We start from the raw sequence: 13,797 nt of genomic DNA on the forward strand, positions 1-13,797 counted from the left end.
GAAAATTGTAATATGCAAATAAGGCAATACGATTTGGTCCATTCAATATGGCCACTAGGGCAGAGCATTTGATAAACAGAGTATGTAAATAAGTATGTATATTAAATGTCATCAATGATAGACAGTTCCTATAGAGTCTGGAAAACCTATAACCACAGAAGAAATTAAGTGGTCCATGGAGCTGAAGCCCTTAAACCTCAACCTCACGCCTAGATATACATGCGAATAACAGGTGCAATAATCCTGCAGTATGAAAAAAAAAGGAAAAAGGTTACAGTTTGGAACTGCAAAACAAAAAGTTTAAAATGCCTGGATACAGGCATCATGGTCTTTATCATTTTCATGTACATCTTCCATTTGAAGTACCCGGTTGATCCTGCCAGTCACCTTTCTTCCTTGTTTTAAACTAACCACACAAAGCACAGGCGCTGATCTGTGTTAGTGGGGTCAGATTGCATCCTTTGTCTGGCAATTTAGAGTTACAGGACACTGTGCGCCTCCATGAAGCATGAAATTGTCTAAAATGTATTGGTATGGTGACGCCTTAAGAGTTCCCTTCACTGGAACTAGGGGGCCAAGCCCAACCCTTGAAAAACAACCCCACACCACAATCCCCCCTCAACCAAATGATTTGGACCAGTGCTCAAAGCAAGGTCCATAAAGACATGGATGAGCGAGTTTGGGGTGGAGGAACTTGACTGGCCTGCAGAGTCCTGATCTCAACCCGATAGAACACCTTTGGGATGAATTTGAGCGGAGACTGCGAGCCAGGACTTCTCATTCAACATCAGTGCTTGACCTCACAAATGCGCTTCTAAAAAGAATGGTCAAACTTTGCCATAGACACACTCCTAAACCTTGTTGTCAGCAGTCCCAGAAAAGTTGAAGCTGTTATAGCTGCAAATGGTGGGCCAACTCAATATTAAACCCTACAGACTAAGACTGGGATGCCATTAAAGTTCATGTGTGTGTAAAGGCAGACGTCTCGATACTTTTGACAATACAGTGTAGATGTTCTACAAAGGGTGCAGCTGCAAGAAACAGTAAAAGTCCAGGTCCAGTAAACAGACCAGCCAGTTGAAATGTTACAGAGCTCCACAGTAGCATGTCACAATCCCCTTAAATGTTGGAAAACATTGGAAATGGTTTCCTCAGAGGATAAAGTTGTTATTAACAGTTGTATTTTATCTCATACTGAGGTTGTTTTACCCAGACCTCATTTTCAGGATATTTATTTTCTTATTTTTTATATTGCATACATATTTTGTTTTATTTTTATACATAAAAATATTTTAATTTCTATTTTTTAAAATACATCTAGCTTAAAAACTAATTTTACTTCCAAATCACATTCTCTAAGTAAAAATATAGTAGATGATAAATATTTAACACACATAAATATTTGATATAGTAAAATACTGAAATAACCTAATATATTCCTCTTGGTTCTCGTATAATCTATATATATGTTTTATGTGTTTATAGTCCATCTAGTTCAACCAATAAAAGGGGGAAAAATTACAACCCTATTTACACAATCTTATACCCACAGTTGATCCCGAGGAAGGCAAAAAAACACCAGCAAAGCATGATCCAATTTGCTCCAACAGGGGAAAAAATTCCTTCATGATCTCCCAAGTGGCAAACGGAAATATTCTCTGGATCAACTTTACCTATAAATGTTAGTATCCAGTTATATTATGTACATTTAGGAAAGAATACAGTTTTTTTTAAAGCAATCTACTGATCTGGTCAGAACCACCTCTGGCGGGAGTCTATTCCACATTTTCACAGCTCTTACTGTGAATAAGCCTTTCTGTATTTGAAGATTAAATCTCTTTTCCTTAAGACATGAAGATAGCACCCTTGTCCTCTGTAATGACCTTAACCACTTCAGCCTCGGAAGATTTGGTTGCTCAATGACCAGGCCATTTTTTGCGATAAGGCACTACATCGCTTTAACTTGACCTTAATTTTCAATTTGACAATTTGCGCAGTCGTGCGACGCTGTAACCAAACAAAATTGATGTCCTTTTTACCCACAAATAGAGCTTTCGTTTAGTGGGATTTAATCATCTCTGGGGTTTTTATTTTTTGCGCTATAAAACATTTTTTGAAAAAAAAAAAAAAAGCACAATATTTTGTACTTTCTGCTATAAAAAATATCCAATTTTTTTCTCAGTTTAGGCCAATATGTATTTTTTTACGCAAGTCTGGTAATTTTTTTTGCAATAAGCGTATATTGATTGGTTTGCACAAAAGTTATAGCGTCTACAAAATAGGGGAAAGATTTATGGCATTTTTATTATTATTATTTTTTTTTCTAGTATGGCGGCGATCTGCAATTTTTATCAGGACTGCGACATTATGGCGGACACATCGGACACATTTGACACATTTTTTTCTGCCTAATAGCATTAATTCTTCCAGGTGCACTTGCACACAGTCGTTGAAGGTACTTCGTCAGTAGGTTGTTAAAAACATCTTGGAGAAGTAACCACAGATCTTCTGTGGATGTAGGCTGTTTCAAATCCTTCTGTCTCTTCATGTAATCCCAGGCAGACTCAATGATGTTGAGACCAGGGCTCTGTGGGGGCCAAACAAACATTTCCCGGACTCCTTGTTTTTCTTTACACTGAGGATACAGTATTTCCTAATGACATTGGATGACACCAGGTAGTTATACTGCATCAGCAAGGTTTTTCCCAGACAAAGATTCCAAAGCAGTCTGGGATTTCAAGATGTGCTGTTCAAGCTCTTTTGAAGAAGCACAAAGAAATAAGCAACGTTGAGGATTGTAGATGTAGTGGCTGACCAAAGGAAGCTCAAAGTGTTACCAAAGTCAAATTCCGGACTGCCCGTCATCGTTTTATGTCGGTACTTTGTAGAGGAATACCGTTGTTATTGCAGCAGCTAGCTATTATAACCCAGTATCCTCTTCTTCAGCCGGCGGTCTGTGTCAGGTCACCTGTGGCCAGGTGACAAATGCACCCCATTGGAGACAGGGGTGCACCGCAAGGTAGTGAACCCAATAGCTGACTGCTGCGGATGGACAGGAAACGTGAGCCCAAGATTCCCCAGGGCGCGGAGTCTAAGGTCCAGCAGGTGTTTACCAGAGCCTCTAGTGGTGAGGATGGCCTTCGCTGCAACTGAACCCAGGTCGCGGCCCCTGGAATCCCCCAGGTCACGCTCCGTAGGGAGAGAGGGGAAGCAGCCACTGAGGACACAAGGGATAGTGATGGGTAAGGTCGGGGCAACAGGCAGATGAGGGTAACCAAGAGACAGGCCAAAGGTCAGGGTCACAGGCAAACAGGAGTAGTCAGAGATGAGCCAAAATCGGTACACAGAAAGGTAAACACAGCACACGGCAGACAGGAACACAAGCTAACAAACAATGTTGAACAGCAAAGCAGACCTGCAGTGCACTAGTTAATATAGACTTACTGGGATGGCCTGGGGTGGAGCCATACAAGGAGGAGAGATGATAAAAGGCAGCCAGAAAGAGAGTCAGGCCTCTAATGGACACATGGAGGAGAAGGTAAGCTGCCAGACATTATTGCATGTCCATGACAATCTGCTTTCAGATAAAAGTAGTCTCTGCGGTGGATTCGCCGCAAGATCACTTTTATTGGCCGCGGGAGAGGGCCACCCCATGCTGTGCTCTGATAATAATGTTTCGTTTTTCACTGTTCATGTTAATGCTAAGTGTACTCCGGAGTAATGAGTTGAAAAAGGAACAAATAGACCCTGATTCACTAAACTGCAATGTATTCACCTCTTTTTTATTCAATAAAAACATGATTGAGGATAATGCACTAGGCCTACGCGTCCTCTGTTTTCTTCTATGATTTCAGTTCTTTTGGACATTTCCAGTCTTTGGAAGGCAGCGAGATGTGCATTAGCCACATATACTAACATGTCAAGATAAGAGTTTGATAACACGTTGGGACTTACCGCACAGCGCAGGAGAGTGAACATTATGATATGCTCTGCAGAAAAATGGCAGCAGGTACCCTGGACTGATAAGCAAAAATTTGAAATATTTGACTGTAGCAGGAAGAAGTTTGTTCACAAAAGGCCTAGAGAGCGTTACAATAATGAGTGTCTGCAGGCAACAGTGAATCATGGTGGAGGTTCCTTGGGGGCTGCATGTCTACAAATGGAGTTGGAGATTTGGTAAGGATCATTGGTATCCTCAATGCTGAGAAATACAGCTAGATACTTTTCCATCATGCGATACCAACAGGAAGGCGTGTGATTTGCCCCAAATTTATTCTGCAGCAGGACAACAAATCCAAACATACACCCAATGTCATTAAGAACTACCTTTAGTGTAAAGAAGGACAAGGAGTCCTGGAAGAGATTAATTGCCCCTCACAGAGCCCTGATAATCCTCTGTCTGGGATTACATGAAGAAACAGAAGGAATTGAGGCAACCTACATCCACAGAAGATCTGTTAGTTCTCCAACATGTTGGGAACATCCTACCTGTCAAGTTCCTTCAAAAGCAGTGTATCTAGAAGAACTGGTGCAGTTTTGAAGGCAAAGGGTGGTCACGCCAAATATTAATTTGGATTTCTCTTCTGTTCGTTTACTTTCCACTTTGTTATTTGATAAAAAAAATATTGCCTAAAACGTTTGGTGTAATATATATATATATATATATATATTGTGACAGGAAGTCAGTTAAATCTATGGGTGTTGTCACTGCTGGGACATATGTTTCTGCCTGGTTAGACAATACACCAATCATTATTAGGCGTCGGCTGCCAGAAATAGCCAGACAAGGTCTAAAGGGAGTTGGAAGACTCCAGCTGTTCAGAATGAGGCCATTAAGCCTCTATAAGAAGTCCAGAGGCTTACCACTTGATGGCTGCATCACTCCTAAGGCTGTGTGAACAGGAGAAGCAGTGACAGACAGTCTCCTGAGAGGTGAGGAGACCATTGACTTTTCTGTGTGATAAAAAGTCCAAAGACTATTGTTTGTGCTGTAGGAGCGGCACTGTCTATCCAGCGGTAGGCTGTGTTAGACTTCATAGATAGGTTCCTGTGTGGAAGGTAGACGCCCAGAGTGGCTAGAGTTTATTTTATGTTTTGATTTTGTTTATGCTGTTTGGATACTTGAAATTGTTTTCCAGCAAGAAGGAAAATAAACCAGAAACTTTGTTTTCAACCGTTTTTGATTGCCAGTCTGTATAAGTTCAGTGTGTGGTGAACCCATCCAAGGGGTCACACACCCCGCTACCGAGCTAACCCCTCACATATGGTGGAGTGCCGCGGGCAACTAAAGTGAACCCAAAATGGAGGAGATACTGAAACAGCTGGTTTTATCAAATGCAAATCAACAGCAGATGAATGCAGATTTGGAGCGGAGCCTTGCAGCTCAACGACAGGCTCACCAAGAGAGCATGGAGGCCATCATGACACAGCAACAAAGCCCAGCAGAGAATTGTCTGTTGTTGGAGGAGTGCAAAGACTTTGAAATATTTAATTTGTTTACTGGTATCCTTGGAAACAGTCCACCCTTAACATCTCACTCAGAGCGGTGGGATACATATTGTGAGGATCTGACCAAGTACACAAAGCTAACTAGTTTGGAAACATGGGGAACAAAAGAGCTGGATTATCTTCGTCTTGATGACTTTTCAAGTCCCTATCCGGATGAAAAAGTTATCAGTAAAACCCCCACTCTTGCTCAGCTAAACAGTGAGGAGCTCTGTGAAGATCCATTTGAAAGAGTCCCCATACCTGTGCAAAAGGCTTTGAGTGGTGCTGAAATGAACATGGAGGAAATTGATCACGTGATCATAGTGGGTGGAGCCACTTGTGTACCTAAAGTTCGAGATGCAGCCAAGGAAAATACTTGTTTTTGTGGTGCTGAAGCCAAAAAGCAGGAAAAGACAAATGAAGACTTTTTTCAGTGTGAAAGTAGTACAAAATGTTTTGAGAAGAAATACCGCTGTGATGGGGTGCCACAGTGTTCTGATGGATCTGATGAAAAAAACTGTTGGAGACCAACAGATCCTTTTGTTTGGTGTCTTTCAAAGACTTGCTGCGTGCCTCAGAATTGGATCTGTGATGGTAAATCAGACTGCATTGATGAGCCTGATGAACAAGGCTGTGAACGTAAGGAATGTGGCAGTAACAAGTTCCAGTGTAATAATGAACAGTGTATTCCCTATACTATGCACTGCGGTGGAGACTGTGATTGTGGTGACCATTCAGATGAACAAAACTGTACAGTCACTAAACACGTCCGCTGTCAAAGTGGGGAATTTAAATGTCCATCTGGTGAATGCTTGCTAATAGAATGGAAATGTGATGGTGCAAAAGACTGTAAAGACGGAAGTAATGAAAAGGACTGTAAATTGGAGAAGATCACTTGTGAAAATGAGCAGTGGGCTTGTGCTAGTGAAGATCAATGTATTCCGACCGTCTGGCGGTGTGATAGTCGCACGGACTGCCATGATGGCAGTGATGAAGTTCACTGCAAACTGCAGATGTACAAAAGTAACGAGTATCAGTGTAAAAATCTTAATTGTGTTCCAATCAGTGCTGTTTGCGGTGGACAATCTGACTGTCTGGATGACTCAGATGACGGTGGTGCAAACTCAGTTCAAGATGAGCGTGACTCTGATGATTCAGAAGATGATGAACCTAGGGAGCAAACATCCAGCGATGTAGAAAATGGTAGCAATAGTCGTAATGCTAGTGACTCTGAAAATGAAGAGGCTCAAAATCACATTGCCAGTGATTCGGATGATGAGCCAACCGGAAAAAGAGGCACGAATGAAATTGAGGTTGGGGTAGACGAGGAAGGATTTATTTACCTTTCATTTGAAAACCCGGAGCCAGTTGACAATCCACAGTTCCTCTGGTCCAAGGACTACAAGGGAGCTCCAGACTCAGAGAGAACAGACATTTCTACCGATGGAAATAAGTCTAAACTTATTCTAACAAACCCTTCTGAGGAAGATGTAGGCACCTATGCTGTTGAAGTGCCAAATACAGATGGAGTATCTGCTAGTCACATGCTAACAAAGGAAGAACTAGAGGAACTGATGCGCAAAAGCCAGGATGTACGACATCCACTGATACGGAAAATCTCAGGCTGGAGTGTGGATGTACTGGAGAATGGAGATGTGCGCCTCTGGTTACAAGTAGAAAAACTGTCCTCTGATGCAGTTTTGGAGATGATTCTTAATGACAAAGTCATCCAAAATACACCGAAACGAAAAATAACATTTGACAAGGAAAATGGACTTATTGAAATAATTAAGGAAGACTTTGGTGAAGAAGATAAAGGAACGTATACTGAAAAAGTAGTGGATGGAAGAGCATCAAACCAGCTCATTGTTACCCTTACTGGGGAAGATTTTGATAAAGTTTATGATGAGTCCCAAAAGAAGGTCACAGAAGACTGCCACGTTATTATGATGTGCAAAGTTAAAAATACCAAAACAGAGACCACGCTCAAGTGGTCTGTGGACAAGAAACCACTATCTAACGGTCAATTTGATAATCAAACTGGGTCAGGGACACTTGTAATGAAAAAGTTTACAAATGAAGATAAAGGACTTTACAAAGCTGTGGTAAAAGATAGCAGGGGAGACGACACGACTGAAATGGATCTTACCAAAAAAGGTATGGAAGATCTAATGCAGGAAATTCGTAGAAAAAGTGCAATGTCTGCCTCCCCACTGAAAGGTAAAGGCACAGCTGACGGAATTAAGCTTTACAGCGATGTGAAATATTTCATGGAGAGCATGAATCCTGTGTGGTACCACAAACATAAGAAGGTGGAGTTTACTAGAGAGGTGGAAGAAGACAATGAAGATGACAAACATGATATCAGTGATGCCTTTTCAGAGCCAGATTATGAAAATGATTCTGTTGAAGATTTGAAAGGAATAACTGCCGTGTCATCGAGGAAAAGAGGAAAGCGAAGGTATTTCTGGGAATATAGCGAGCAATTAATGCCTTCTCAGCATAAAGGGATACTGAGACGGTCTGAATGGGACAGAGACACGCTTCCCAGAAATATGTACCAGAAGAATGGTCGGCATCACGGCAAGTACACTGTGAACAAATCTCGCAGGACAGGTGTGGAAGACCTGACTACAAATCCAAGAAAACTTCTGCAGATTGGTGGTGAACTGCGTAAACTGAATAAAGTAATCAGTGACCTAACACCCGTTATGGAGCTTCCTGTCACTGCCAGGCCGCCATCTCGTAAGGAGAAAAACAAGCTGGCTTCCATAGCTGGCCGTCAAAAAAAGAAAGCCCAGTATGAAGCCAATAACGTGAAGCTGTGCGGCCTGAATACTGAATATGATAATTTGCTGTTGGTGATCAATTCAATAAAACAAGAGATAATGACACAAATACAAATCCCCTGGGTGAAATGGGCTTTGGATTCTCTCCGGTACTACCTCGTGGGTAGACTGTTTGAACTGGTGACGGATCACGCCCCATTAAAGTGGAGGGCACAGACTAAAGATTTAAAGGCACGGATTGAAGATTTAAATGAGCTACAACTAAAGCTTAAAGAGGCCCTAAAAACTAGCAAGGCTAGAGAGAATAACCTCACAGAAGACCTGGAAAACCTAAACCAAGAGTTGCGAACAAAGCAGAGAACCATTAAAAAGCAACAGAAGGGAAAAGATGAATTAAACAAGGAAAATGAAAAACTGAGAAAAAGGGTGAAACATTTGATGAGCAGCGTACAGAGCAAGTCCCTTCTGGACAGTAAACAGAGCATGGTAGATGAGCTTCAGAAGAAAATGAAAAAGCTTGAACTGGTAACGCATCGCCCCGGTGCTAAAGTGGGGAAGGCAGATGGGTTGTCCCGAGTGCATGCCTGCTTGGTAACCTGTGTCCCAACCCTAGGGTTGAAACAAGAGGGGGGGGGTATGTGACAGGAAGTCAGTTAAATCTATGGGTGTTGTCACTGCTGGGACATATGTTTCTGCCTGGTTAGACAATACACCAATCATTATTAGGCGTCGGCTGCCAGAAATAGCCAGACAAGGTCTAAAGGGAGTTGGAAGACTCCAGCTGTTCAGAATGAGGCCATTAAGCCTCTATAAGAAGTCCAGAGGCTTACCACTTGATGGCTGCATCACTCCTAAGGCTGTGTGAACAGGAGAAGCAGTGACAGACAGTCTCCTGAGAGGTGAGGAGACCATTGACTTTTCTGTGTGATAAAAAGTCCAAAGACTATTGTTTGTGCTGTAGGAGCGGCACTGTCTATCCAGCGGTAGGCTGTGTTAGACTTCATAGATAGGTTCCTGTGTGGAAGGTAGACGCCCAGAGTGGCTAGAGTTTATTTTATGTTTTGATTTTGTTTATGCTGTTTGGATACTTGAAATTGTTTTCCAGCAAGAAGGAAAATAAACCAGAAACTTTGTTTTCAACCGTTTTTGATTGCCAGTCTGTATAAGTTCAGTGTGTGGTGAACCCATCCAAGGGGTCACACACCCCGCTACCGAGCTAACCCCTCACAATATATATATATATATATATATATATATATATATATATATATATATATATATATATATTCATACTGTACCTTATTTACAAACATACACATACTCAAATCAAACATGTTTTTGAAACTTACCTTATCAACTCCACAGTCTCTGAATACATTGTGTATGGAGATTTAGCTTCTATCGGTCCATGTTCCATTGCATTCCCACACTCAATGAAAGAAAGAGCTGCTTCTGCGTAGTTCAGAACTTTGTCAAATTTGTCCATCTTGCAAAAATTTGAAACATAATCACAGAAAATGTAATTTAATTATATATTTTTTTTGTATAGTACAGCATTACTATTCATTTTACAATGTTCTAAACATTCTAAATGATGATAAATTATTTATTTTACTAAATCAAACAGAAAATCATTACATGGTTTTGTTCCACAACCTCCTTTCCAAACTGAGATACTACCAGTAATCATGCATTTAATACAACCAGCTCAGATTTGAAAAACAAAAAGTTGGGTGACACGATTGGTGTGGATCTGTACAATGGACATGTCCGATCAGTTCTAAACTTCTTAGGACTATCTTTTGTTTGGAGAGAGAACTTAATGGGGGGAATTTCAGATTTTTTAGTTAAGCTTTAAAAAATAAGGGCTGAAGCTGATTGGTTGCCATGCACAAATGTGGCATGCTTTGTGTGAATCTAGCAATGAGTCTTGAAAAAAAGTGGTGTCATTGTACCTCATTCCTTTACCACCATGCACCCCCCCTCCAAAGGTGTGCTTCTCTTAAAGGGACTGTATCATTTAAAATAACCTAGTCCCAGCTTCCAGTGGCCGAGCAACGCTTTTGTTTCCCCCGAACTCCCACCTATGGCTTCCCTTGCAGCCTGCTGTTCCTCTTGGATTTATATCTGATGTACCAACCTTGGCTTCTACTCTCACAGATTTATTTGTCTGCCGTAGGCCTTCTTACATCACTTCCACTCCTACTTGCAATCAGGCCTGGACTGGCCCACCGGTATAGCGGGATAATTCCCGGTAGGCTGCCTGTCCTGGGGCTGCTTTGAGCTGCAGCTGAATGCAGCACTCCCTCTCTCTCTCCTATGTGTCATACATCGGGCATCTCCCACACTGTGGTCTGTGTTCGGCTGTGCTGCCTGTAGGAAGGTCCCGCCCCTCTAGACCTGCTCATGTGATAGTAGATGGATCATGGAAAACTGATTGGACCTTCCTACAGGCAGCTGAACACAGACCCAGCTCTCACACACAGCGCAGGAGATATCCGATGTATATGTGATCCAGGCAAGTATGTATTGATGGGCTCAGTAAGGCTGCATGCATGGACAGTAAGGCTGGACTGGGCTGGGCTGCATGCATGGACATTAAGGCTGGGCTGCATGCATGGTCAGTAAGGCTGGGCTGCATGCATGGACAGTAAGGCTGGGCTGCATTCATGGACAGTAAGGCTGGGCTGCTTTCATGTACAGTAAGGCTGGGCTGCATTCTCATGGACAGTAAGGCTGGGCTGCATTCTTATGGACAGTAAGGCTGGGCTGCATTCTCATGGAGCTAGACTATGATCCAAGCAGCCAAAAAGACAGCTACAGTGGGGGTTTTTATGTAAGATTTGAGATCTAGACTCAAGAAAAGTACTCAAACAATGGAGGCTTAGAAAAAAATTATGTGAAAAATGCATAGTTATTTTATTATAGAAAAATATTAGAAGTTGCATTTAGTAGAAAATAATAAGTACATGACCAGAACATTTACAACTGTACAGCACCAATTCTCTTCTGATAATTTAATCAGTTAAGCTCTAGATGGCAGCATAGTCCTGTTTTGTGATTCAATCTTTCACGTGGTACCTAGGAGTCTGAAATAAACATTTGAATCAAATCTATTTAGGAGCTATTGAATGGTAAAGAGGAACAGCTAACACCGCAGAGGAATGCTATGAGAAAACAGGCACAGTTTTTATGTGCCAGGATGCCTACACTGATGGGAAAAATTTCAATAGGGCAATGCACTGTGCCTTTGCTGAACTCCAATGCGGAAATTTGACTTACATATTTGTTAAGCTGATCCTCTGCCTTCACATCAAAACTTTTGGAATCACTTAACCAGAACAAGTATGCATCCATGAGGTCAGGACTTCTGCATATTTGTTTAATGATCAGCATGACAGGCAGACAACTAGCTCATTCAGAAAGAGGTCAGTGGCCCATATATTTTTGCCATGACAACAATATGTTGCTACGAAAAGTAGAGCGGTACATTATATTATGTAGTAACCTAACATTTTTAGCATGACAAAAACATATATGGCTTTGATTTTGAGAAAGATAAAATTACCTATAGAGGGTATATCTGTGTGTATTGAATGCAATATTTTGCTTATGATACAATAGCATGTCTGCTTTACTCACAGTTCCCACCCACCAAATATATGTTGCCTAAACATCCCTGTGAAAAATGTAAATTTGTAAAAAAATAAATAAAAAAACATAAAAAAAACTTACTTTAGGCCCCAGGTGCTTCCTAGCAAGGTGCACAAAATCCCATGAGAATGCCCTGCAACCCAAGAATGCAATACTGGGGGTTTTGTGCACCAGTGGTGGGGTATGGTGATATCACCTGTGCCTCCTAGTAGTATCGCCAGCTGGAGCATATATATATTGTGTATATTTGCATATATAACCGCTAGATAAAATAATAAAAAACATTCTTTTGTAATCTGCAGCACCAACCATGCAAGCTATGCATTACAGTTCAGCTGGGTCCTAGTATTCCTGGGAACTCTACAAAGGATTAGTGCCAACATAAAGGCTTTTGATGTCTCCTACTATTCAAGGTAATTTGTTATTTTATTCCACAAGCTGACCTAAATTTCTTATGTAACTGTAAATTTGAAATGCGTAATATATGATTTAAATAAGTGTTAACAGGAAAGCAAAAATGTGTAACTGCTGGTGTAAAAACAGGGCATTGGGTTCCTTACCTGGTAGTCTCTGTAAAGGGAAGGATCTCTCTTTAGGTAGAGTAGATGTAGTGCCCCAAGTGCCATTGAAAGAAATTACTGACTACTGGTCACATGGCTAGTGACAGGAAGGAACCAATAGTCCCCATAAGATACAATATGTAACGCCAAGTACTTTACAAGTTATATTGTTAGTGGTATATATTGATCATTCATAGGAATGACCTAATGTATAAATAACTCTGGGCATGTTACATATTAATAGCCTAATCTGATGTTTTGTTTATGCCTTGTATGTGAAACGTAATATTTTATGTAATGTAGTCCTAGGTTTATTTCCCACCAGAGAGACTATATGCAAGGAGTTCGAGGAGTTTGATAATTTGCTACGATATTTAGTATTCCAGGAGCTCAAGGTTCCTCCTACAGCTTAACATGTTCTGGCTGGTTGATTGGTTTCCATCCAAAATGACCCTCGGCAACTGTGTGTCTGTATTCCATCTGTAGACATTAGATTATAATTTCCTTTGCGGAATGGAATTATGTACACTGTTCAGTGTGTGATGTCTGTAAAGAGTTGTGGAATATGTTTACATAATTGGCATTAAATGAATGAATAAACTAAAATCACCTGTTGTATAACCTTACTCAATACTCACTTCACTAAAAGAAAAAAAAAGCAGCATCACGAAATCTTGCAATGTGAAAGGAGGGAGGACTGTCACCACAAACTGTATACTATTCATTATAAATCCATCTTTTAACAAACCTCTTATCTTGAGATTACTAAATTACTTATTTTTGGGATATTGTTTAGCAAAAACACATAACAATACTGGCATTACTTTAATTAACCACGCTAGTTATAATTGATTTTATAATTATGTTTAGCAGTTGTGCGGATTTTAAGTTCATGCACATAAAATGCAAGTACAAAATTAATTCAACATACATAATATCTAGAGAAGATATTGTTCTTACCATAGCATCTGCTTTATGCTTCATCCGTTTAGCTTCCTGCATAAAGTAATCAGCATTGCGAGGTCTTCAGAAAGAGAATAAAATGATTTTTGTCAAAAAAATCTGTATATCTCAGTACATATGCTGCAAACTATCTATCTATCTATCTATCTATCTATCTATCTATCTATCTATCTATCTATCTATCTATCTATCTATCGTTTGTTAGTATACACGTACAAAAAAACAAATTAGTGACTTTCAGGCTATTAATAAAACTAAAGGGTTTTCCAGTAAAAGCAAACCTCTATAAATGCAGCCCTATGATCAAGCACTGAGAATTGTCAGGCATTTTCAGTGCAACTAAT

At 40.6% G+C, this 13,797-nt stretch overlaps 1 protein-coding gene across 1 annotated transcript in view; it reads right to left on the minus strand.

The window, feature by feature from the left end:
* The window catches only part of AFF3 (AF4/FMR2 family member 3), a 279,809-nt gene that overhangs the window by 18,195 nt on the left and 247,817 nt on the right, over positions 1–13,797 (minus strand). The window contains exons 12-13 of the mRNA XM_040336366.1: positions 13,451–13,514; positions 9,626–9,762 (exon numbers count right to left, since the gene is read on the minus strand). Coding sequence (XP_040192300.1) covers positions 9,626–9,762; positions 13,451–13,514 — 201 coding nt within the window. The remainder of the gene's footprint in view (positions 1–9,625; positions 9,763–13,450; positions 13,515–13,797) is intronic.

Source organism: Rana temporaria, chromosome 2 (assembly GCF_905171775.1).
Source record: "Rana temporaria chromosome 2, aRanTem1.1, whole genome shotgun sequence".
Classification (NCBI taxonomy): Eukaryota; Metazoa; Chordata; class Amphibia; order Anura; family Ranidae; genus Rana; species Rana temporaria.